The 26,410-nt window shown below is 45.7% G+C and overlaps 2 protein-coding genes across 2 annotated transcripts in view; one reads left to right on the forward strand and one right to left on the reverse strand.

The window, feature by feature from the left end:
- The window catches only part of Glg1 (Golgi apparatus protein 1), a 120,813-nt gene extending 94,633 nt beyond the window's left edge, over positions 1 to 26,180 (forward strand). Inside the window, exons 19-23 of the mRNA XM_037428514.2 lie at positions 5,072 to 5,209; positions 24,692 to 24,784; positions 24,886 to 25,006; positions 25,568 to 25,674; positions 25,780 to 26,180. Of these exons, the coding sequence (XP_037284411.2) occupies positions 5,072 to 5,209; positions 24,692 to 24,784; positions 24,886 to 25,006; positions 25,568 to 25,674; positions 25,780 to 25,947 (627 nt within the window). The 3' untranslated portion in view covers positions 25,948 to 26,180. The remainder of the gene's footprint in view (positions 1 to 5,071; positions 5,210 to 24,691; positions 24,785 to 24,885; positions 25,007 to 25,567; positions 25,675 to 25,779) is intronic.
- On the reverse strand, positions 215 to 1,650 carry LOC142775856 (E3 SUMO-protein ligase ZBED1-like). Its single transcript, XM_075878144.1, has one exon. The coding sequence runs from the start codon at positions 1,498 to 1,500 to the stop codon at positions 271 to 273; it is 1,230 nt and encodes a 409-aa protein (XP_075734259.1). The 5' UTR covers positions 1,501 to 1,650; the 3' UTR covers positions 215 to 270.
- Positions 26,181 to 26,410: the final 230 nt, after the last annotated feature.

Raw genomic sequence — 26,410 nt, forward strand, 5'->3', positions numbered from 1 at the left:
CACACAATCGCACGTAAAATTATTAGGGATGGGCGAATAGTGGATTTGACGTTCGAAGCGAATTCGAAGCGAACAATGATTTGGTCAAAAAATTTTGAATCGAATAGTTCGAATAGTGTACATCACATATTATAAAGAAAAATTAGCATTTTTTCATGGCCCGACTAATTTACACAATTTTTTTAAAGGAATTAGAACTCATGTAGGCACAGCATTTTGTGAAATTGAAAATTGTTAATAGTTGAATTTTATTCACAAATCTCACTTTTTTTACTGCACTCGCAAGTTTTCATGCAAAAATACCAGCTGCTCCACATGGTCTGGGAGCAGCAGTTCCCGCCGGCTGCTGACAACATTCCCTGCTGTTGAAAACAGCCTCTCACTCCTTGCCTGTGTGGCAAGAATTGAGAGGTACTTTTGTGCCACCTTGGCCAGTGCTGGGTACAGTCGGCTGCCATGGGTCTTCCACCACTCCAAAGGGTTTTCTGACCGGGGAAGCACAGGGGCGCCCAAGTATTCTGCCACTTGAGAAGGGACACTTTCGTGCACGTTGTATTGCAGTACATTAGAGGTTAATGAAGAAAAAACACTCCAAAGAGTGTTAGCTGGGGGCTTCTCCATGGCTGGGCAGACAGGTGCCTGGGAACATTCATTTTGGGCTTGCATTAGCTCATTTGCTGCAGCTGCAAGTGCGGCTTTTGCCCAATTTTTTTGGCTGTCTTCAGTGTAGCAAATTTCTTTGTAGCGAGGGTCAACTAGCATTGCATTTGCCGGAACATTTGCCATTTTCAAGCCAGGGAACCTTGTGGCAAGACTTCGCAGAAAGCTCCTTGCAAATGATGCTGCTTCCTCACCTTGAGACTTATGCTTATGTAGCACCACTTGCGCACAATGCACGAGGAGTATCACTTGGGAAAGTGTGGGATAGCGGTCCGCGCACAGCTCTGTCGTTGCTTGGTCCAGAGGCTGCAACACTTTTACAGCCGCAGCCATTAATTTCCATTCTCTGGAGCTTAAGTTGTCCACATCCGAATCGCAAAGTTCAACTGAAATTGGGGCACGAAGTTCGACGAGTGTCTCCATCATGGCATACTCGCTGTTCCAGCGTGTGGGAACGTCTTGAATCACTTCATGCTGGGCCATGTGCATGTCCTTTTGTATGTCCATAAGCCGTGCACGTGCGCTTCTTTTGTAGCGACCTACAATCGATCGACACTTCGCACAAAGCTGGGAAAAACTTGCCACTTCTCTTTTGGCGTCATTTATGCACAGCTGCAGGGTATGTGCAAAGTAGAGGAGTCCTGACCAGTTGGATTTGGCAACAGCTGATACGAAGTTCCTGCCGTTGTCGGTAATGACAAAAGTCGGGATGTTGTCAGGCAGACCCCACTCTTCGATCACGTCTCGGAGAAACTGAACTATATTTTCTCCAGTATGCTCCTGCGGCATTGGTTTGCAGGCGAGGGCATAAGCGTGCTGCCTAAGGTCGCGATCCATCATGTGGGCCGTAACACACACGTAGCTGTCGCCGGCCCTCGATGTCCACCCATCCGTTGTTAAAGTGAATCACTCAGCACCACCGTCGTCAAATACGGCCCTGATGTGCTTCTTCAGTTCATTTTTTTTGGCCGCGTACAAATCCGGAATGACCGTTCGTGAAAAGGTCCTCCGCGATGGAACGACGTACTCTGGAATTGCACATCGCATCATCTCGATGAAGCTCGGTTCCTCGACCACGCTGTATAGCTGCAGGCCGCAGGCAATGAACGCTGCAATCTTCTTAGTCATCTCTTGCGCTTTTACCGATGACAGCTGAAGTGTAGGCTTAAACAAGCTGGTCACGGTCAGCTGCGATGGCAGCCCCTTTGGTTCACTTTTCTTTTTCGGAAAACTGTAAAGCTGATGCAATTCCGAGTACTCTTTGTACTTGCCTGGGTGTCTCTTCAAGTGGGTGACAAGCGTCGTCGTGGTACCAGTAGGCGTCTTCAAAACAACTCCGCACGTCTCGCACTGCGCTTCGCCTCCAGCAGGCATTTTCAGGAAAAAGTCCCATATCGTATTCGTGTACGCGCTTTAGGGCGCGGTCGACACCATCTTCAACTGTGGAGGCAGCGGTTACCGAGGGCGGGATAAGCCAACACGTGTAAGCGCGGCTGAAGCTCGAGGAACACAAAGAAAGAAAGAAAGCAAAAAAATTGTCTACAGCAATGCGGGGCAGCTTACGCAATGAGCTTTTGGGTGACGGTTGCCGTGAGCATGGCAGCGATGACGTATTTCCGGCTCCTCAATGCATGGCCTTGGAGATTAACGGATGTATGGCAGCCATGACATGTAAAGCATAGCCTCAGAGATTTGTATTTGTACCGGCCGTCCGTGGCTTTTGCGGCCTATTCAAAAGCACCGAATAATTCGAAAATACCGAATACCTGAATTTCTATCGAAGCGAATAACGAATAGGGCAGAATTCGATCGAATATTCGCAACACCGAATATTCGCCCATCACTAAAAATTATGCTTGCATGCAATCCAAGATCAACACATTCAATAGAGCCTGTAGTGACACGTATCCCGAAGGAGTACGGCCACTAGCATGGGTCCGGTCTTAGCGAGCCGCAGAGCACGCGTTAACCGTCGTCATGGCGAGAACACTGTACTGCTCAAGGTCACAACACTTTATTGTCTGTGGCAACACCAAACACCAAAACGCAGTACAGTCCGTTGCAAAGGCATGGTGGAAAAGCAAATGGGCTTATCCACGCCACGGGCGCAAAGTACTACATAGGGTGCCACGAGCACGTCTCCGTGGTAAAAGTGATTCACGGAGTCACCGGGACCAACAAGGCCCGGTTGCTAGAGCGAGGGCAAATTGATAGATTGATTGATTGATTTGTGGGGTTTAACGTCCCAAGAGAGCGAGGGCAAAGGCGGTCGCGTTAGCTTCGGAGGTAGGCGGGTCGGCGTAGCTTAGCCACGCACTAGGACACCATACCGCCCTTCGGCTGAGCGTACGCAAAAGGGCAACAAAAGGTGAGCGTTCACTTCGGGCGCGAGGCGCCGTCAGCCAAGTCCGACGAGCCCCGAACAACGGGAGTCGATGGACGAAAAGGGAATGCGTGCTCACTGTAAGCTGTCCCGGATAATCTCTTACTCACTCCCGACGCATGCGCACAAAACCTCTCGGGAGACTCCGCGCGCGGCGCCACAGTCAACATTTGCTACCGGGTGAGAGGGGTTAAACGTCATTCCTTGCTCTCCCAGCGCGGCTGATAGTGGAGGAGGGGAGTCATGTCGGGACATGAGAATGGCAAAAAAGGCGGCAAAGCCCACGCAAAGGCGGCCGGCTAGCCTCAATTCCCACAAGCCACACATTCAACAGAGTGAGACAGCTAGATAGCTGGGGGTTCTGCTGTCTTCATTAACTGCAGAATAAGAAGGTAACATAATACAAAAGCAAAAGATATAAGAATGCATACCACCATATAAAAATAAACCCTAAAGGCTTTGCAGTGTGTCCCTGCAAAGTCTCCAGCCTGTGAGACTTAATGCACTTGGCAGGCATGAATGTGCATTTCTGTTCATGTAAGGGAGCATCATGGAAGACAGGAAGAGAACAGAGAAAGAGTGAAAAAATTGTTTGTATCGCACTATCTTGCAGGGTGGGGCAGGCTTAAGGTGATAACACGGGAGGTAATCACAGCTGAAGACCAAGTTCTCAAGTGTGACCTGCATTTCACTCTGTTATGTCTCCAGCAGCAAGCATTCATCGTTTTCTTTTTTGCACCTGCTGGTCAGAAGACTTCCATTCTAAAATTGCCTAGTCAAACGAAGTCGAACATGTGCTGGAAGTTTGCCTCGCAGTGTGCACGCAACCCAAGAAAAACGGATGTGATCTTGCTGGCTCAGGCAGCCTGCAGGTAGCCAGAAGTATAAAATTGTAGGCCTATTGGTACTGGCTTGCCCAGCATAAGTGCAAAGAGATACCCGTTTTTGGCAGGTAGCTCATATTCCCATGAGAATAACAGTACAATTTGCAGGCTGTGTCTGAATAAAATATCTCACTGATTGAACTTGCACATCCCTTTTTTTTGTGTGTGTGTGTGTGTGTGCACACGCACACATGGGATAATTCACTGTGCCACTGTCTTGTCTGCTAAGAGTTCTCAATGCTGGAAAACTTTCGGAAATGTCACATGTGGAGCTTCTCTCGTAAAGGGACCCTGCAGCACTTTTCTAATTGATTATTAAATGGCTTTATTAAAAGAGCTGATTTCCACGAATAGACTGCCGCAAGAAGATTTATAATCCATCAAATATGAGTTTTGTAGCATGTTTCTAGTGCTTTCTCTTTTCTTGTACCAGCAAGCATGCTAAAAGCTATATAGGAGGGGGGATGACAAAGAGGCAAGAAGATGCATCTGTAAGTCAGCTCGAGTGCTTTCTTATCTTTCTTTCATTGAATATCTGGCTTACTTTCAGTGAGATTGCGAGCATGCCCATGGGCATGTGGTGGCATCCTGCGGCGGATGCGTTAACTATGCAGCCCGCAATGCTCAATCTAGCCAATGGCAGTGGGCTTTGGGTTCAAGGCACTGTTATTTTGGTTTGGAGCATCATTTGTCAAAAGAAGAGGGAACAATTGCTAGCTGACTTTGAAAATTAATTGTATATTCCAGGCTGTGTGCTGCATTATAGTGTTTGGTTCGCATGCTCTCGGGAGCCTTGTTGAGACTCACACCGCGCTGGAATTAAACACACAAATAAAAGACACACTGAAGCACAGGTAGGACACACACGAGCGCTCGTGTGTGTCCTACCTGTGCTTCAGTGTGTCTTTTATTTGTGTGTTTAATTCCAGCGCGGTGTGAGTCTCAACAATGTTCAACCAACTAGCCCCCACTCTTGCCCTTCTAATCGGGAGCCTTGACAACCGATTGACAGAGTTTTCTAACCATGCTGAAAAAGTGTTAAAGGGCCCCTTTAGGTTGGCTGTTCCCTTCAGCATATCCACAGATTTTGTGTGCCACAAATCAAATTTAAAACAAGTGTATGTGTTTTATCCTGCCTTTGTAGGTAATTCAGTGCCTCAAGACACAGTTTGTTCGACATCAGCTGACAAAAACCTGTGAGCCTGTGGTTATGGGCATAGTGCGTGATGCAGCACTTGACTATCAGCTCGATCCTGTCCTGGCAAGAGCCTGTACTTCTGAGGTCTGTAAGCTCTTTTTGCCTTGGCATAACAGTGTTGTTAACACATGCAATAGGCTCGTTCACTTGGAGGGGGAGCGCATAAAAACTTCATTGACCCCTGGTGGCTTAAACTCCTCAGGACCTCCTAATAAAGTTCTTGACTCACTGACTGACCTAATAAATGAACTGGAGTAATACTGCTAAGCGAGCTAGTCGGTATGAATGCATAATAACTTATTTTTTGCGCACACTGACACACGGACAAAGAGAGGGCGCGGCACCAGCGCTACTATCAACTGAAGGCTTTATTCAGAAAAGGAAAGGATAAAAGGGCTGAAGAGGATAATGGGCACAAAAGATATGGCACGATAGCCTCGAACTACAGTCGAATCCGGGTATATCGAACTCGCCAAAAAGCGTTTATTAGTTCGATATATGGCATAATTCGGTATAGGCCCGCTATAGGATTTGATGACGCAAAGGCACATCTGATAAAAAGAGTACTTTATTAATATGGCGGCTTACTTGCGTGGCCTACTTTAGAATACAATAGTCCTAGATTTTCTTCTGTTTCAATGACTTCGCTGCCTGCGACAGCACACACGCCTCCACATTGTCCAACGAGTTGGAGCAGCTGAGGCCGCAACCTTCCATGTTCACGCGATAGTGTCAGACCAATGCAAGTGCACTAATCACTTTGAAGGATGTAGGCAACGGGCCATCATGAATTTTCTCATTGCAGTCGCGTTGGCTCATGGTCGGCACGACGTCTGCAATGTAGTCTTCATCTTGTAGCTGGCCAATGATGGCGACATTATCGTCCGCACTGACGAACTCGTCGAATGTAGATCCATCGATAGCACTTGGGTACTCTGCCAGCTCGCTCCAAACTTCGGCAGAAACACCTGCAATGCCTCAATGCTGTCATCGACTTTAGAGTGTCATCACCAGGCATGCGGAAGCCGACATGCCTAAAGCAGTTCTGGATTGTCTTCTTCGTGACATCTGCTCATGATCTACTCTGCATAGAAAGAGATCCAAAGAAGTCGATCTTCAACTCCCTGCTGACACGAAGGTTGTGCAGCAGCCTCTCCACCAGGTGCTTCCGATAGCCAGCTTTTAGGGTGCATATGACGCCTTGATCCAGTGGTTGCAGGACAGACATAGTGTTTGGGGGCGAAAAACACAGCTCGATATTGCTGAAGGTCGTACTGCAGTGATGCGATGAACAATTGTTCACGAGCAGGCACACCTTGCGATTTTCGCCTACCAACTCATCGTTCCACGACGATAGCCACCTGCTGAAAACATCCCCAGTCATCCAGGCTTTTGAGTTTGCTCGGTAGGTAACTGGAAGCGGCACCGCATTTCGAAAACACCGTGGTGTCGTGCTTTTCCCGATAACTAGAGGTTGCAGCTTTATTTATCCATATTAAATTAGCTGCCAACAGCACGGACACGTGGGCTTCGTTTGCCTTGTCACCACAAGTTTTGTCGCCCCGACATGGAAGTGTCTTGTTTGAAAACATTTGCCAAAATACAGCGGTTTCATCCGCTTTGAAAATATATTGTGCTCGATATTGTAGCAGATATAACAACCTCACAACAAGGATGTCCTATTTACAGGTTTTAATAAGAGCAAACTTGTGCCCAAAGCCAAAGGAATCAAACAGCAGCTGGGAAAAGGAACCGAACGTCCGTAGTCCTCGCGAACCTCTGCCTCGAGCACCGTCGTTTTCGTCTTCATGCGCGCTGGCCGCTCTGTCGAAACTCATGCGCATGCAGCACCCGCTCACCCATTGCGGGTGGCTTCGTCTCTTGTAGCGGTGCCGTCAGCGCTTCTCTGGTTCGTTATGTCTGCCTTACACTGAGCGTTGGCAGTTTCCCGTGGCAATATCTTGCTGTGATATCTCGCTAGTTTTTTTTAGCCATTTTTCTACGCTGTTCAGGTCCATCACTCTGCTTTCACCCGTAACTGCTTTGCCAACGATGTCGTGCCATTCTTTGATCCATTGGAGCCAGCCGGAACTACCTTGTAAATTGTTCCTGCCAAGCAAGAAATCAAGGTTCTTGGCTTTCTGCTTGATCATAGGGCCGGATACCGAGATGTCTCGCGACTGAAAGTCCACAAACCACTTGTAAATGGCCGCTTTGGCATCTTCGTACACAGCAGTGTGCACAAGTCGGGTGTCATGGGCACCTGGCTTTTTGTCCGACTTGGCCCTGATGTCTGCCTTGTTCTTCAGGATAGTACTCGATGTGCTCCTTGGAATCTTGTACGCGGCGGCAACGTTGGACTTCTTACTGCGCTCGACTCAGTTTATGATTTTGAGTTTCGCAGTGAACGGCAATTTCTTCCTTTTTGCACAAGCCATGATGGCAACACCACGAGCACGGACCACGCCGGATGAGGACTCGAGAAAAAGAGGCAGCAGTAGGCACACAAACATAAAGAAAAAAAAATGGCGCTCACTTGTACTGCATCCACGCCTTGGAGAAAGCACGATGGCCTCTGATTGGCTGTAAGCGCTGTGAGCAGGCCAGGATAATTTTTTTTTGGGGGGTGTTCGCCCATGCAGAGCCGAGTCTAAACCACCCTTTTTAGGGTGATGCCGGCAGTTTTCGTCGCCTCCTCGAGGGAAAGCCAACTTGCTGGGGCACTTTTGAAGCACATGGAGTTGGATATATCGGTTGTTGCTGCGATTTTTGTTCGATGTAACAGTAACTTTTGCTATATATTCTCAATGTAAATTTACCATGTTTAGAAATTGTTCGATATATGGGATAATTTAATATAAACGGGTTCGATATAGTTGGGCTCGACTGTACAATGGTGCGCATGGGCAGCAGGTGATAGCATTGATGTAGTAGATATTTTCCTTTCTTGAATAAAGCCTTCAGCTGATAGTAGCGCTCGTGTCATTCTCTCTCTTTTTCCGTGGGTCAGTGAGCGCAAAAAATTAAGTTAATAGGACCTAATAAAATGACAAAATTATCTTAGAGACGTGGTTGAAATAAAGTTGCAGCAGTGCTACTTGTGTAAGGCGCACAATTTTTTTTTCTCCGAGATATTTCACCAGTTCAACTGCATTTAGATTGCAATTCAAAATAGTTATGTGACATATATAGTCACATACTAATATTTTGTTTGTGGGCAGTACTGCAGAAATGGTCTGAACAATTAGGCAGTTGGGAAAAACAAATTTGTGGACATATATCTGCTAGTTTTGAGTTCCATTAAAACACTATTTACTTGAAACTTAGTGATGCTGTTGGTCATGTTTATGTTTTGCATTTGCTCATAGTGTGGCCATATGTGCATCGCAGGTCATCAAGAACTGTAGTTATCTGCATGCAGCCTTGTCCATCATACTGTCAGTTCAGTTTGTGATGAAAAAAAAAAAAGAGTTTTTTTGCTTTATGCCCCCGCATGAGCCTGGTGGGCATTGACATGAGCTTAATTCGCATTTGCAATAGTTGTCAGACTCGAGGTTCACTTCACCATTGTGATCATCAATGAAACTTGTCCACATGGTCTAACGGTTGATTCAGTTCAGTTTCAGTTTATTTACTTTCATTTAAAACATACGTGCTTACATAAGTATACAGAAGGAGGTCCCAGATCACTTGGCTGAACAGGGACCTCCTGTCAGAAAATGCGTGGAAATTTTACAAGCAAAATGCAACTGGCACGAATGTGGAATAAGTTTACAAATAAATGTAATACAAACTAAAGATAGTCATATTTTAAAAATTATTTTATGCAGGATAAAAGGATGGCAATGCAATGAGTGACTAATTTTATATTTGCTGAACTGATCTTGTCTGTATCTGTGCCCGTAACCTTTCAATGATTTATTACATCATTTGATTTATGACATCAAGTGATTTGTGACATCTTGTCTTGGTCAGTTGGAAATAATTACATTGATTGTAAACTACATTGAGGTGATACTTGATTATTAATGTTTTCCTCAGAAGTGGGACCACAGAAGAACTCATTGACAGCATTGGCAATATATAACAGTTCGCTATAGAAGCCATTTGATGATCGAAGCTTTGTTATGGGTTCATCCCAACTAGATTGGTTCAGGAAACAATTTATTATTTTCCATTGTCGCTCCACGATAAAGAACCCCAGGTGGTCGAAGTTTCCGGAGCCCTCCACTACGGCGTCTCTCATAATCATATGGTGGTCTTGGGACGTTAAACCCCACAAATCAATCAATCAATCCATTGTCGCTCTGCATCTGAGCCAGCCTGAGCTATTCTACATTCGTGATATCTTCTTTTGGCTTCTCTAAGTAGCTTGTTAAGCAGTTTGCAGTAAACTTTATAGCACGTGATGAGTTGAATGTTGAAAGGACGCCTTTTAACATTGCTTACTGCAATACTTTCTTAACTTTGTTGCTGTAATACTGGTACACACACATTTTAAGAGTAATATTTGGATTACCATTTGGTGCCGAGTACAGAAGGCAATGGTGATGACACTTTAGCGGAGTGCACATTATTTGGGGCAAGTTTTTTTACATTGCACTACATTTCTTTAGGCTATTCTATCATTAGCAGGGCAGCTAGTGTCATCTAGTAGCAGCTTATAAAAATTAACCATGGGCAGTATTCTGAAGTAATTGCAAAAAGGCAACAATCACCAAACTGTCTACTTTGGTACGCACTGATTGGCTATTGAGTGAAACCATAAAAGTGAGAGCATTGTGTAGTATTTCAGTCAACGTGACTGTGTTCTGCAGCAGGAGTTCTCAAGCATGTTGGAACTCTGCTAAGCTTCCATAAGTGCAATGGAACCTGTTGCCTCCCCCCCCCCCCCTCGTTTTCATGCAAGCATTTTTCATTCGGTTCATGCTACATTCGCAAGCAATAAATTTAGAAGCAAGGGATATAAAAGGTGATGTCTTAACTGACAATGCAAACCCTTTCCTTGCAAAAACAAATCAGTGCAAGGCTCAGTAACACTGAGGGCCATCCACATGTGTACTGGATTCAGCTGATTCTTGTGCTTATTACAGTGAAATCTAATATGAAATCATGAAAAGGGCTCACACTGTAGTTGTCCACCCCCGCTGTTGTCTGTAACCACTATTGCGCGAAAGGAAAAAAAAAGTAAATAGAAAAGTAAATAAAAAATGCAGAGTACATACTGAGAATCGAACCCAGGCCCTTGGTGTAGCAGCCCAGTAATCTACCAGTGTGCTACGCTGGTGCTCGAAACTTCGTTGCTAACTGAGCTGCGAACAGTAAAGTAACAACTAAGCGTCACAGAATGCAAACTGTGACGATTGGGTCGTTGAATGCTGCAACCCATTGAAAAAGCCTCGGGCATATATTCATCGTCATCAGCCACAGCATAAAACAAGTGCACATAATGCCTTACAAGTGTAGTGGGTACTATGCTTTCCCAAAGAATGATGAATAAGGACATAGTGAACACTTCCTACTTCACGTAAATTGTGATGATTTATGGCATAGTGGGTACCTTGAAAGTGCGCTTGTACTAATTGCCCGAAGAGTGTTTTAAGAAACGCTCTAGAAAGGTTGCTCTTCGAGCCTCCCTGTCACTGCTGGGTGTTCTGCACAGGCCTGACTTGTGTTTCCCCCCCCCCCCCCCTTATATAGGCTAGCGTAGAGAATGCCTGCTCACAAGCATATGTTGTTGCCACTGGCTGTAGCCTGTCCACTGCTCTAGCTTTGACACCTATCTTCAAACAAGAGAAATTCGCCTGGGTTAATATAAAGATTTCGACATTCAAGTGCTTAATCCTTAACTGTGCGTCCCGTTTTCGCAATCTGGCTGGCGACAAGCTGCTAGCACGATTTAAAGTGCATCTCGAGTATTTCTGTTATGCACTGAGATTTGCCTACTGACACTCGGGTATGAGTAATAGTGGTATATTATATCGATCGCATCTCTGGTTCACTGTGTAAGGGACGTGGCAAGTGCAGAACCAGGGAAAATTTATCAGTGGCTTGCGGAACCCACTTCGAGAAACCATGCTTTACAATGCTCCTGACATGCCTGAAATAAACGAACACACGTAACCACCATCGGTTGGCGGTGAAGTCTAGCATTTCAGTGACATGGATGGTAGGTTATATTTAATACTTGGTGGAAAAGTGCAGCATTTTTTTTTGCTGAAGCTTTCAGTGAGCATCACCTTGATGTGTTTTGAATACTTATTCTTTTGCCACCACGTGTTTTTTCTCTTTTTTAACGCATTGATGTCGTGTTTTATCGCATGCCAGCAACTTGTTGAGACAATGTCGCTGTGACGGCACATTACAGCTGAGCTCTTCGAGTAGACTGCGTTTTAACTCAACAAAAATACATTTCACATAAAGTTGCATTCGTTAAAGATTATACTGTACTTTAAACAATTGCACAAAAAACTTTGAAAGCATTTCAAGCATTTCAACAGGCAAAAATGCTCTTTTCTTTCGCCTATTCTTCCCCGGTGGTTTGCGTCGTCTAATTTTCTTGTTACAAGGAACTCAAGCCTGGAAACTGCATAGAAGCCAGCACAGACGTCCACTATGCTTTCACTGCGGAGGTGCAGGCCATATTGCCCGTCATTGCTGGCATCGAGGTGATTCATTCCGTCCTCATCGACCTTGGTTTGACGGTCGACGTACCAACGACGAATACACACCACGCCGTCACGACACCCCTTTCAATGGAGCCCGTTCTCACTTTGAGGATGGCTGTACACTGCAGAGGAGGCAATGCCTACTCACGCTCCTAGTCTGAGACGTCAATCCCGCTCTCCGTCCCCCGCGCATTCGCCTTTGTCGCACCGCCGCACATACGCGGATCTTAATACAAGAAGGTCACCTAGCCCGCGACGGGGAAACTAAGGGCGGCGACCTCCGGGGGCAAGGTTGCAGGCCATAAATATGACGACAAGAAACCCCCACAGCATGACGTCGTACAGCCGATAAGCCGTGAAAACGATGAAATTGTGACTGCCGACCTTAGTGTTCTTCTTGACAGGCCAGAAAGTGACAGCTTTAGTCGACACTGGTGCCGACTTCTCTATTATCAGTCAGGACCTCGCCGACAGCCTCAGAAAAGTGAAGACGCCGTGGACATAGGAACAGCAGGTGGCCAGTTACTGATGCCCTCTGGAAGATGTACCGCAAGAGTTGACATCAGAGGTTCTCCTTTCACTGCATCGTTCGTCGTTATCACCGCATGCTGCAGAGATGTAATTCTTGGCATGGATTTTTTACGGGAATATGGCGTCGTCATCAACATACCAGAGAGCTTGATTACGTTTTGCAACAGTTCATCATCATCATCATCATCATCAGCCTGACTACGTCCACTGCAGGACAAAGGCCTCTCCCATGTTCCGCCAGTTAACCCGGTCCTGTGCTTGCTGCTGCCAATTTATACCCGCAAACTTCCTAATCTCATCTGCCCACCTAACCTTCTGTCTCCCCCTAACCCGCTTCCCTTCTCTGGGAATCCAGTTAGTTACCCTTAATGACCAGCGGTTATCCTGTCTACGCGCTACATGTCCGGCCCATGTCCATTTCCTCTTCTTTATTTCAACTATGATATCCTTAACCCCCGTTTGTCCCCTAATCCACTCTGCTCTCTTCTTGTCTCTTAAGGTTACACCTACCATTTTTCTTTCCATTGCTCGCTGCGTCGTCCTCAATTTAAGCTGAACCCTCTTTGTAAGTCTTCAGGTTTCTGCTCTGTAGCTAAGTACCGGCAAGATACAGCTGTTATATACCTTCCTCTTGAGGGATAGTGGCAATCTACCTGTCATAATTTGAGAGTGCTTGCCGAATGTACTTCACCCCATTCTTATTCTTCTAGTTACTTCAATCTCGTGGTTAGGCTCTGCAGTTATTACTTGCCCTAAGTAGACATAGTCTTTTACAACTTCAAGTGCACTATTACCTATCTCGAAGCGCTGCTCCTTTCCGAGGTTGTTGTACATTACTTTCGTTTTCTGCATATTCACTTTGAGACCCACCTTTCTGCTCTCCTTGTCTAACTCCGTAATCATGAGTTGCAATTCGTCCCCTGAGTTACTCAGCAATGCAATGTCATCGGCGAAGCGCAAGTTACTAAGGTATTCTCCATCAACTCTTATCCCTAACTGTTCCCATTCTAGGCTTCTGAAAACCTCCTGTAAGCACGCGGTAAATAGCATTGGGGAGATTGTGTCCCCCTGCCGTACACCCTTCTTGATTGGTATTCTGTTGCTTTCTTCATGAAGCACTATGGTAGCAGTTGATCCCCTGTAGATTTCTTCCAGAATGTTTATATATACTTCATCTACGCCCTGATTCCGCAGTGTCTGCGTGACGGCTGATATTTCTATTGAATCAAACGCCTTCTCGTAATCTATGAAGGCTATGTATAGTGGTTGGTTATACTCTGAGCATTTCTCTATTACCTGATTGATAGTATGAATGTGGTCAATTGTTGAGTAGCCTGTTCTAAATCCTGCTTGTTCGTTTGGTTGATTGAATTCTAATGTTTCCTTTACTCTGTTAGCAATTACCTTTGTAAATAGCTTGTATACTACAGAGAGCAAGCTGATCGGCCTGTAATTCTTCAAGTCCTTGTCATCTCCTTTCTTATGTATTAAGATGATGATAGCGTTCTTCCAAGACTCTGGTACCCTTCCCGTCAGAAGACACCTCGTAAACAGGGTGGCTAGTTTTTCTAACACAATCTGTCCTCCATCTTTCAGCAGGTCTGATGTTACCTGATCCTCACCAACAGCTTTGCCTCTTTGCATGCTCTCCAAAGCTTTTCTGACTTCTTCTATCATTACTGGTGGGGTGTCATCTGGGTTACTGCTAGTTTTTATAGTATTAAGGTCGTGATTGTCTCGGCTACTGTACAGATCTCTGTAAAACTCCTCCGCTATTTTAACTATCCTATCCATATTGGTAGTTATTTTGCCTTCTTTGTCCCTTAGTGCATACATCCGACTTTTGCCTATCCCAAGTTTCCTCTTCACTGCTTTGACGCTTCCTCCGTTTTTCAGAGCGTGTTCAATTCTCTCCATGTTATACCTTCTTACATCGCATACCTTACGCCTATTAATCAACTTCGAAAGCTCTGCCAGTTCTATTTTGTCTGTTGTACTTGAGACTTTCATGATTTGACGCTTCTTAATTAGGTTCTTCGTTTCCTGGGAAAGCTTGCCAGTGTCCTGTCTAACTACCCTGCCTCCAACTTCCACTGCACACTCCGTAATGATACTCGTCAGATTATCATTCATTGTATCTACGCTAAGGTTGATTTCCTCACTAAGAGCCGAGTACCTGTTCTGCAGCGACACTCTGAATTCCTGTACTTTCCTTCTCAGTTCTAGCTCATTGATTGACTTCTTGCGTATCAGTTTCTGTCGTTCCTTCTTCAAGTCTAGGCGAATTCGAGACCATACCATTCTATGGTCACTGCATCGTACCTTGCCAACCACTTCCACATCCTTCACGATTCCTGGGTGTGCAGTCATTATAAAGTCTATTTCGTTCTTATTTTCGCCATTAGGGCTCCTTCATGTCCACTTGCGGTTTTCTCGTTTTCGGTAGAAGGTATTCAAAATCCGCAAATTATTGCGTTCTGCGAATTCTACTAGCAGCTCTCCTCTGGCGTTTGTAGTGCCGATGCCATAATCTCCTACTGCCAGGTCTCCAGCCTGCTTCTTCCCTACCTTTGCATTAAAGTCGCCCATCACTATAGTATACTGTGTTTTTACCTTACTCGTTGCCGATTCCACGTCTTCATAGAAGCTTTCAACTGAAGCGTCATCATGGCTGGATGTAGGTGCGTAAGCCTGTACTACCTTCATCTTGTATCTTTTATTCAGTTTAATTACAATACCTACCACTCTTTCAATAATGCTATAGTATTCCTCTATGTTGCCAGCTATGTTTCTGTGAATTAGGAACCCCACTCCCAGTTCTCTTCTGTCTGCCAAGCCCCGATAGCAAAGGACGTGCCCATTCTGTAGCACAGTATAGGCCTCATCTGTCCTCCTAACCTCACTGAGCCCTATTATATCTCATTTAACACCCTCTAGCTCCTCGAATTGTACAGCTAGACTTCCCTCACTAGATAAGGTTCTAGCGTTAAATGTTGCCAAGTTCAGGTTCCAATGGCGGCCTGTCCGGATCCAAAGATTCTTAGCACCCTCTGCTGCGTTGCAGTTCTGACCGCCGCCGTGGTCAGTTGCTGCAACAGTTCGGGCTTACCCAATTCTCCAGAGGCGCGACCAAACCAACTGCATATTACTGATGACGACGTGGTTCTCCCTCCTAGGTCATGCACGCTTCTTTCGGTGGCCGCCGCTGCTCAGTTTGACACCGAAGGAGTTGCAGACCAAATAAGCTCGCTGCTCTTCACCCACGGTATTTCCGTCGCACGAGGTATCGTCAGAGTTGCTGCTGGACGCACGGACTTGCTGCTGACCAATTTCAGTGCTGAGTGCCGGCACCTTCCTAAAGGCCTGGCTGTCGCTTACTTCGACGATGTCGTAGATGCCGAAGGCTGCTTGGCGGTAGTCGATGAGTCCCTAAATCTTGATTCAGCGCCTGTTCTGGACGTTAGCACTACTTTGCCAAAAGACGACTGATGCAGACTCCTTGAGCTACTGGCCAAATTTCAAGACTGCTTTTCGACAACATCAAAAGTTGGCCGAACGCCTCTAACCAGGCATCGAATAATTACCGACGAAACGACGAGACCTATTCACCAAAACCCTTATCGCGTGGCTCCAAAAGAACGTGAAGCGATACTAGACAGAATGCTTGAAGATGACGTCATTCAGCATTCACAGAGCCCCTGGGCACCACCTGTAGTCCTCGTTAAGAAAAAGGACGGCAGCCTGCACTTCTGTGTGGATTACCGCAAGCTAAATCAGGTGACCAAGAAAGACGTATATCCACTACCGCGTATAGACGACTCTCTCGACAGACTTCGACACACTCGATACTTCTCTTCAATGGATTTGCGGAGTGGATATTGGCAAATCGAGGTGGACCCGAGAGACCGCGAGAAGACCGCTTTTGTAACACCAGATGGGTTGTATGAATTTAAGGTCTTGCCATTCGGTTTGTGCTCAGCGCCTGCTACCTTTCAAAGACTCATGGATACTGTGCTTTCTGGGTTAAAGTGGAAAACATGCTTAGTATATATGGACGACGTCATAGTGTTCTTCGCAACGTTTGACGAGCACCTTGAGAGACTTGAGGTGGTCTTACGAGCCATACAGTCTGCGGGCCTGACATTGAAGCCTGAGAAGTGCCACTTTTCCTACGAAGAGCTGCGATTTCTTGGTCATGTCATCAGTTATGCAGGTGTTCGTCCCGATCCTGAAAAAATCGCAGCCGTAGAACAGTTTCCTTTGCCGACCGATAAAAAGGCTGTCAGACGCTTTCTCGGCCTCTGTGCATATTATCGACAATTTATCGCAGACTTCGCACGCATTGCATCACCGTTAACTCTCCTCACGAGAGAAGACGTCACCTTTGAGTGGAATAACGAAGAGGAAGCTGCTTTTAACGATCTTCGCCAGCGACTACAAACACCTCCAGTCCTTGCCCACTTCGACGAGAGAGCCCCTACGATGCTTCACACCGATGCTAGCAATGTTGGTCTGGGAGCTGTGCTTGTGCAGCAGCAAGAAGGCACAGAAAGGGTAATCGCTTACGCAAGCAGAACGTTAACATGCGCTGAGGCTAATTACTCCACGACAGAGAAGGAATGTCTCGCCGTGGTATGGGCGGTTACAAAATTTCGTCCGTATTTATATGTTCGCCCCTTCAAAGTAATTAACGATCACCACTCACTGTGTTGGTTAACAAATCTTAAGGACCCTACCGGCCGATTAGCGCGTTGGAGTCTCAGGCTGCAGGAATTCGATATGGCAGTCGTACATAAGTCAGGGAAGCGGCATATGGACGCCGACTGTTTGTCCCGTTCACCCATTGAGTCGGCGACCCTACCCGAGGAGGAGGAAACATCATTTCTCAGTGTCCTCGACACGACCACCATTGCGCAGCAACAATGTGACGACGCTGAGTTGCTTGGCTTAATTACCTACTTGGATGGCAGTTCTCGGAAGGCGCCAAGAATTTTCGCAAGAGAGTTGTCATCGTTTTGTTCACGGGGCGGAGTACTCTACAAAAGAAACTTTTCGTCGACGGCACCAGATTGGCATGGACGTTTTGGGCCCACTCCCTACTTCTACTGCAGGCAACTGATGGGTTATCGTCGCGACAGATTATCTGACCTGTTATGGCGAGACAAAGGCTATCCAGAAAGGTACAGCAGCGGAGGTGGCAAGATTTTTCATTGAGAATATTGTACTGAGGCATGGTGCACCAACCGTCGTAATCACAGACAGAGGTACCACATTTACGGCAGCTCTTTTGGACCATGTCTTGATGCTGAGTGGAAGAAAGCATCGTAAGACCACCGTTTACCACCCGCAAACGAACGGGCTGACAGAGCATCTAAACAAAACCATTGAAGACATGCTTTCAATGTACGTAGACATTGAACACAAAAATTGGGATCAAATCTTGCCATACATAACGTTCGCATACAACACGGCCAAGCAAGAAACGACCCGCATGACACCGTTCAGCCTCGTTTATGGACGGGAAGTACGAACCATGTTAGATGCAATGTTACCGCACGAAGGAGACGACATCGTCCCGGATGCCGACACGTTTACCGAACGCGCGGAAGAAGCTAGGCAACTTGCATGTTTACGCATCAGCCAGCAGCAAGAGTACGATGCAGGCCGTTACAATGCTCACCGCAGAACAGTCGTCTACCAAACTGGCGACAAAGTATGGGTTTGGACGCCAATAGGGAAACGAGGACTTTCCGGAAAGCTCTTAAGAAGATACTTTGTACCTTACCTAGTGCTGCGAAGACTGAGTGACGTCACTTACGAAGTTGTTCCCGACAGTTCGCATAGTACAAGGCGTCACCAGCACCATCCTGAACTCGTTCACGTAGTCCGCATGAAGCCTTACGTCAGCGAGTGATGTGAGACTTTTGTGGAAAAAAAAAAAAAAAAAACTTCATTACGGACTTTGCATCGGGGCGATGCTCTTTGAGAGGGAGGCAAATGACGCGTGTCTACATGTGGACGAAAACAATGATGGGGGATTTAGTGGACATGAGGTAGTTGGCCTCTAGCTTCACTCGAGACCGAAGAAGACGATCTTGTGGCTCAGCTGTTGAAAACACGCTGCTTTCGCAGCCTCAAAGTGTACCTCTGTTTTATTCGCGTTGTACTGCGACAATATGATTTAGGGGTACCTTCTCATGAAACATCTTCCTTGATGACCTTTCTAGTTAGCTTGAGCAGTTTACAGTGCTACAGGCAGGCGTTGTTTCAAACTAAAAAAAACGAGTGCTGGCCCGCTAACAGAAAACAAGTGGTTGCGCGGTCGCTTCCAAGACAAAGGGGTGGTTTACGGTAACTTCGTCTGTGCGTGCTTAAAGTGCCATCCAGATCCCTTGAGTGCAGACACAGCGCCAGACTGCGCAGCTACAGCAGCTACAACGCAGCAACAGGCAGCCAACTCTAACTGGAGCTATCAATTTCCTGCAGCAGCCATCAGCACTTCCATGTTACGCAGAAAGAAAACCACATAATATTGAAGTGACTTGACGTAATGCATAGGGTGGGGCGTCGCGAATGGCGCTACCTTCTCCTGTGAAATGAAGTGGGAGAATGCGTCAGGCAAATATTGTGATCGCTGTATCTCCGGTCCTACTCCAGGTTTACGGAAAGCTTTTTTGGCTATGTATGCCTGGAAGGCGTCTGACTCAATCCAAAATGTTTCTCATGCCAAGCGAGAGAGGTGGTGCATGACCCCTTTAAGTGCCCAAAGATCCAGTACATGAAAGAAACAGTAACCTTTAATGTCATTGTGGCAATTCTTTGTCCAGGACTTGTGCACGTCATATCAGAGCTGTCACCACCATAAGCTTTCTGCCAGTTTCATTTTCACCTGTTCCATTGGCTTATTATTGCTAATGTAGGGAACTATGCGAACGACGACGAAGCAGCAAGAAACGGCAAGCCACAGCTTTGGTGCACACGCGCGACCCAAGCTTGCGCTTGTTTTGTATTTTCGGCCTGTTGACGTTCCTCCCTCTTCTGGCGTTCCTCGGCCTTCCAGTAGGGCTGTACGTAAATAAACTACGTGACATCTGGTGGAGGTGCGGCGTATTTACCCGCCGCCATAGCCTACACCTGCCTTTTGCCATACTCACTGTGGAATCCAGTGCTACCGCCATGCTCGTTGCGAACTCGCTATCTTCGCCAGTTACCTTACTTCGCGGAGAATGTTTGGGAACACACAAGACGTTGACCTCTTGCGCCCTCTGGAGTTTGTCGAACACCCACCTCACCTCCAGCTCAATGCTATGACGCCACCTGTGGCCACACTACCCACGCCAGACTCATTCCAGCCCTCTGTTGCCGCTGAGCTATCGCCGACACAAAGACGCAAAGTCTTGTTTCTGCTTCGAGAGTTCCGTTCTGCCTTCGATTGCTCTCAACCATCTTTGGGCCGCACAGTGAACATCACGCACCACATTGACACCGGTACTCATGCTCCCTTACGCCAAGGACCATATCGAGTTTCAGCGGAAGAGCGCCGTATTATCAACGAACAAGCCGACGATATGCTCAAGCGTGGTGTCATCCAGCCATCGCAGAGCTCTTGGTCGTCCCCTGTTGTACTTGTGCGCAAAAATGATGGGTCTATCGGATTCTGTGTTGACTTCCACCGGCTCAATAAGATAACTCGTAAGGATGTGTACCCGTTGCCACGCATCGACGATGCTCTCGATATCTTGCAAGGAGCAGAATATTTCTCCTCTTTAGATTTACCCTCAGGATATTGGCAAGTTCCAATGGCTGATCCTGACCAATCGAAGACTGCATTTGTAACACCTGATGGGCTGTATGAGTTTAACGTCATGCCGTTTTGACTCTGCAATGCCCCAGCTACCTTCGAACGGATGACGGACACCATCCTTCGCGGCTACAAGTGGAACACGTGCCTCTGCTACCTAGGAGATGTCGTCGTTTTTTCTCGCGACTTTTCGACTCACCTTGTTCGTCTTCATGCTATTCTCATGTGTCTCACCTCTGCTGCCATTCAACTTAACATCAAGAAGTGCCATTTTGCCGCACGTCAGCTCACTATACTGGGTCACGTCGTCTGCAAAGAGAGTGTTCTCCCGGATCCGGCAAAACTCCGCGCCGTGGCCGACTATCCGAAGCCCAATTCCATCAAGACGCTTCGAAGTTTTATCAGCCTGTGCTCATACTTTCGTCAATTTGTCACAACTTCTCTTCCATCATCGCGCCTCTTACCAACCTGTTGACAACTTCCAAAGGCATTTCTGCTTGGTCAAAAGAGTGCGACGAATCCTTCACCGCGCTTCGGCGGTTATTATTATCACCTCCAATACTACGTCATTTTGACCCCGATGCGCCTACAGAGGTCCACACCGACGCCACTGGTGTCGGTCTTGGTCTTGTATTGGCTCAACGAAAATCAGGATACCAAGAATACGAGGTCGCTTACGCGAGTCGAACCCTCAAGAAAGCCGAGTGTAATTATTCCGTCACTGAGAAAGAGTGCCTCGCAATTGTCTGGGCTTTGACGAAGTTCCGGCCATACCTTTATGGCCGCCCTTTCGAAGTCGTCGCGGACCACCACGCTCTATGCTGGCTATCATCGCTCAAAGACCCGTCGGGGCGCCTTGGTCATTGGGCGCTTTGCCTAAAGGAATACGACATTCGTGTTGTATACCGATCCGGCCGCAAGCACTCCGACGCTGATGCGCTATCTTGCTCGCCGCTACCGGCTGACCCAACCTCCTCGTCACCTTCTTCAGCTGTCATAACACCAATCGACTTCACTGACATGGCATCGGAACAATGCAAAGATGTGTGGATTTCCCAACTCCTCGCTTTTCTGACTGATCCGTTAGCTAGTTCGATCTCAAGAACTATCCGCCGTCAAGCCATATATTTCGATATTCGGGACGACCTCCTCTATCGGCGGAATTACACGTCTGAAGGTCGGAGGTGGCTGTTATTGATACCCAACCACATGCGCTCGGAAATCTGTACTGCTTTCCACAACGACCCGCAAAGCGCTCACGCCGGCGCTCTCAAAACGTACAACAGTCTACGTGAGCGGTACTACTGGCGCGGCATGTACACATTTGTTCGCAAGTACATACGTGCTTGTACTGAATGCCAGGGACGTAAAGCCCCACTTCAACGCCCTGCCGGTACACTTCAGCCTCTGCCTTGTCCAGCGCGTCCATTTGACCGCGTCGGTATCGACTTATACGGATCACTTCCCACGTCGTCTTCTGAAAATAGGTGGATAATTGTCGGCGTGGACCACCTCACGCGTTATGCGGAGATGGCAGCACTACCCACAGCAACCGCAAAGGAAGTTGCGTTTTTCATCTTGCGCAGCTTTGTTCTTTGCCATGGTGCTCCCCGCGAACTTTTGAGCGACCGGGGGCATGTTTTTTTGTCTGACGCCATTCAAGCCTTGCTCGCTCAGTGCAACATGGTTCATCGCATGACGACAGCATATCACCCGCAGACGAATGGCCTCACAGAAAGATTTAATCGCACTCTCTGTGATATGTTGACGATGTACATAGCTTCAGACCAGACCAATTGGGACACTGTCCTTTCATTCTTAACGTATGCGTATAACACCGCTACGCACGCGACAACAGGGTTTTCCCCTTTCTTTCTGTTGTACGGACGCGAACAATCGTGCACGCTGGACACTATCCTCCCATACACACCCGACTCCTCTGAGTACACTGCAATTTCTGATGTTGCCAGGTATGCAGAAGATTGCAGACGATTGGCCCGTTCACTGACAACCGAGGACCAAGGCCACCAGAAGCTACGGCATGACACCGACCGACATCTCTCTACTTTCACAACTGGTGCTCTCGTTTGGCTCTGGATTCCACCAAGTACTCCTGGCCTTTCATCGAAATTACTGGCACGATACCACGGGCCCTACCGCATTCTCACCCATACGTCACCAGTCAATTATGAGATTGAGCCTTTGACACAGTCTGATGACTTACGCCGTCGTGGCTGAGAAATTGTGCATGTTAGTCGCATGAAGCCGTATTACGACCCCGCTATAGTGACTACGCCTTAACTCGCCAGGTTGGCTACGCTATTCACCGGGGGCCAATGGAGGGAACTATGCGAACGATGACGAAACAGCAAGAAACGACAAGCCACAGCGTTGGTGCACACGCGCGACCCGAGCTTGCGCTTGTTTTGTATTTTCGGCCTGTTGACGTTCCTCGCTCTTCTAGCGTTCTTCGGCCTTCCAGTAGAGCTGTACGTAAATAAACTATGTGACACTAATTATAGTTCATTAAATCTCAACTTTTATAGTGATTATTCATTAAGTGTAATGACCTGTTTGCAAAAAGTTTTCAGAGCCTGATCAAACAGTGAAAGTTATGCAGCTGAGCTGATGGGTGTGGGTTTGATATTTGGTCATAATGGTCACATTTTCATTTAGGCAAAATGCAAAAACGTCTGTGTAATTACATCTATGTTCTCATTAAAGAACCCCTACGTCGTCACAATTGATGTCGGGTCTCTCATGACAGTGTGCCTCATAATTATATAGTGGTTTTAGCACGATAAACTCCAGAGAAACCAATTCTCTAGAGTTTGCAAGCGTCACAAATTTAGCTGCATATAGACCTTATTTCTTTGCAATTGGTTGCCATTGCAGTTCAAGCAGAATTAGTGCCAAATTTTACCACAGCTTTCAAAGTGTAGTTCCACTATGAACTCGCTTGTTCGCCACTGTATCTTGTTGTCTAATTTGACTGTGAGTTTGATTTATCATTTGGTGCTCATTCTAAGAATGACTGGCAATTTCACCACTGTCACTCGATATTCCAACTCTTATAATGGTGCCTTTTCATTTAAAAACAACATTGACAACAATCATAAAGTATATTCCATCCATAGCATGCACTTTGCATGGACCTCAAGCAAAACATGAAGGCATTTCTCTTTCACATAATTTGTATTTTGCATAAGAGGTAGAGGATGAAACATAGATTTTCTAGTAAAGTTACTAAAACCTTCTGTTTATCTGGTAAAGTAAGAATGTGATAACCATGTGGTTTGTCTGGAAAGGTTGGGGATGAGTAGTGTGTTGTCATCTGCCTAATTTGCTGCTCTCTTTTTTTTTACTGTGCTCCGTGCCGTGACACTTTTTTGTTACTGTTTAGAGCTCTAGAAAATGTGCATATGTCTGTTAGTATTGTTAGTGATTTTACTTTTTATGTAACACTTAAAATATTACATTAACAAAAATTTGAACCACATATAATCATTGAAAATTTGCTGCTGACGTTATGTTGGGCCGTGTGCATAAAAGTTTCAAATAAAAAATCTTTCTAATATAAGCCAATTCTCGCTTCTAAAAGCTTTTGTGCCATGTTGACATGTACATGGTTATCTGACCTGATTTATGAAGTTGCTGACTGTAATACTGTTTTGAAACACCACTGTGTGCTTAGATTTAGGTGCACGTTAAAAGAACCCTAGGTGGTCGAAGTTGTCAAAGCCTTTCACTACGGCATCTCTCATAATAATATGGTGGTTTTGGGATGTTAAACCCCAATAATTATTGTGCTGTGAAATACCAGCTTTTAAACAAAACAAAAATATTGCTCTTTTTATGATTGCATAAGCCATTTCTATGAGCCTGAATTTATATGAAGCTGTAATAGAATGCCTGATAAGGGCTTTGTTTCATTGTCATGTTCTCCAAATGCTTTTTGTTTTTATAAATGCATCTTGGACCTATAATTGAAATATATATTGGTGAAGTTCCAGTCACTATGGTCTTCTTTTTTTTATTATTATTAGTTAAGCTTCACCACAGTGCAGTATATTAGACATGGCTTGTGTTTTTTTTTCTATTTAATGTTCTGAGCACCTGGTGTGGATCATCTGCTTCTGGCGGGAAACAAGCCAAGAACGTATCACTCTGGCTGAAAAAATACTAGTATCTACAGCAGATATAATCTGAGCATGTTTAGACACTTAAGCCAAGTACCCAGCCTGTAGATATCTCCTTACATACATGTTTTTTTGTGTGTGTGCAAGTTCTGTGCAAGTTCTGTGCTGTGTAATGGGAATATTATACAGTTTAGTACTGCTAAATTGGTTGATTTTTTATGAACACCTGATAAGCATTGGAAGTCCGTGTGTGGAGGAAGTATTGATGCTGAATTCGTGACTCGTAAAGGAAGTCTACTTGTTAGCCAACCCTTGTGTGGCATACCGAAAACTTAGGCATTCTCCAGGTTGCATTTATATTTGCCATACTTGACTTCAGTTCCAAAATATTTTTCCAATCAATCCTGAAGCCACTGTTTACTTTCAGATTCAAAGCTCTTGTAAGGATGATCGTGACATAGAGGAATGCCTAAAGACACATTTCCAAAATCGTGACATCAAAAACCCAGAGTGTAAGAAGGTATGCTTCATGATTTTATAGAAAGTTTAATTTTTTTCAGTGTTTCAACATTTCTTCAACATTTCAAAATGACTGCAATTGTTTATTCATTTTGATTACAGGAGGTTGCTCGTCTCATACATGAAGGCAAGGCTGACGTTCAGGCAGATCCTATTCTATACAAAGCATGTTTGCATGACATTAAGCATTTCTGCCATGATCTCACTCCTGGCCAGGGTCACTGTAAGTACCTGTTACCTTTTCTGCCCTTCATTCTCGTAATTTAGCTATGAACAGTCTGCATATTGTCTTTGCCATTTCATTATGTGCAAAATGCTAACTATGTGCTGAGGGCGGACTGCTTTGCTGCCCCTTCAAGGGAGCTGCATCACAGCTTGATCCTTTAATTTTTTTAGTTTTTAAAACCATTTAGTGTTATCAAAGGATGAAAAGATTTAGAGCCTATTTCTTTCCAGCACAACTACTTCTTGAAGACTTCTTTTTTTATGAATATATGATACTAGGACATGCATTGTGCCAGGAGCTCCAAGCCATGGAATTGATGAACGTTCCTAGAAAAGTGCTTTGAATTGCATTTTATCTTTGTCATTTTCAACAGATAAGCCTATTGTTAGCATTACATTTCAGTAACATTGACCTTAAAATTATTGAAAGGAAAGCTTCACCTAATGCAGAATACCACATAGGTAACATTGAGATTCACTATTTGCAGTTTGCAAAATTGCATGTGACTATGCTTAAGGCTACGAATCCTGTGGCACTTGTTTCTTGTTTCTTCCTTAGTGCTTTCATGCCTTCTGACGGGTTTAGAGTCGGACACGATTGCCTTGACAGAGGAGTGTCGAACGCTGCTTTCAAAACGAGTGGAAATGTTTGAATATGCTGCTCAGGTAGGTCTATGCTGACTTGCTTATAGTGAGATACTAGGAAGTTGTGCAAAATATAGCCTCATTGTATTTTGGTGAATTTCTGACTTTTTTACTTTTTCCTATTAGGTGGCGCCCGTGGAGTCTATTCGAGATGTAGTGCAACAAATTGCTAACTCTCCTTCACGGAACTACTTCGTAGTGGTAGCCATGGGTGTGTTAGGCATCATCTTTGTAGGGGGATTGTTCTGTGGCCGTGTCACCAAGAGGCTTCCAGCAAACCTCAAGAACAAGTGACATGGGCAGTTGTAGAAGCACAAGACCAACAATGAGTGAAAATGATGCAATCTGCCTGCGGAAAGACCTTGCCGTAGCTCACATAACTGGAGTCATTGCAGCACTGAAATTCACATGCCTCATCAAAGGAAAGCCAAAGTTTCACTTGTGAACATTGTTGGAGCTGCCTTAGCTGCAACATTCATTCATGCATAACTTGACAGCCACAGCGTGATGATTTTGTGAGAGAAAAGGCCTTTCCTACCTACTTCAACATTGCTGCCATGTCAAACCTAGTTGTGTCACTTGTATGAACGATTGACTGAGTACTGAAATGTCGACGTGCTATGTTTGTGGCCCATGATTGCGTTTGATGTCATATTTCTATATTTTTTTTAGTATTGTCGTTTTGGAGTCATAGAGAGTTAGGTTGCTTCGAAAGTGACACTTGGTTGTCAGGCATGTTTACTCAGTTTAAAATATT

The sequence above is a fragment of the Rhipicephalus microplus genome, chromosome X, assembly GCF_043290135.1.
Source record: "Rhipicephalus microplus isolate Deutch F79 chromosome X, USDA_Rmic, whole genome shotgun sequence".
Classification (NCBI taxonomy): domain Eukaryota; kingdom Metazoa; phylum Arthropoda; class Arachnida; order Ixodida; family Ixodidae; genus Rhipicephalus; species Rhipicephalus microplus.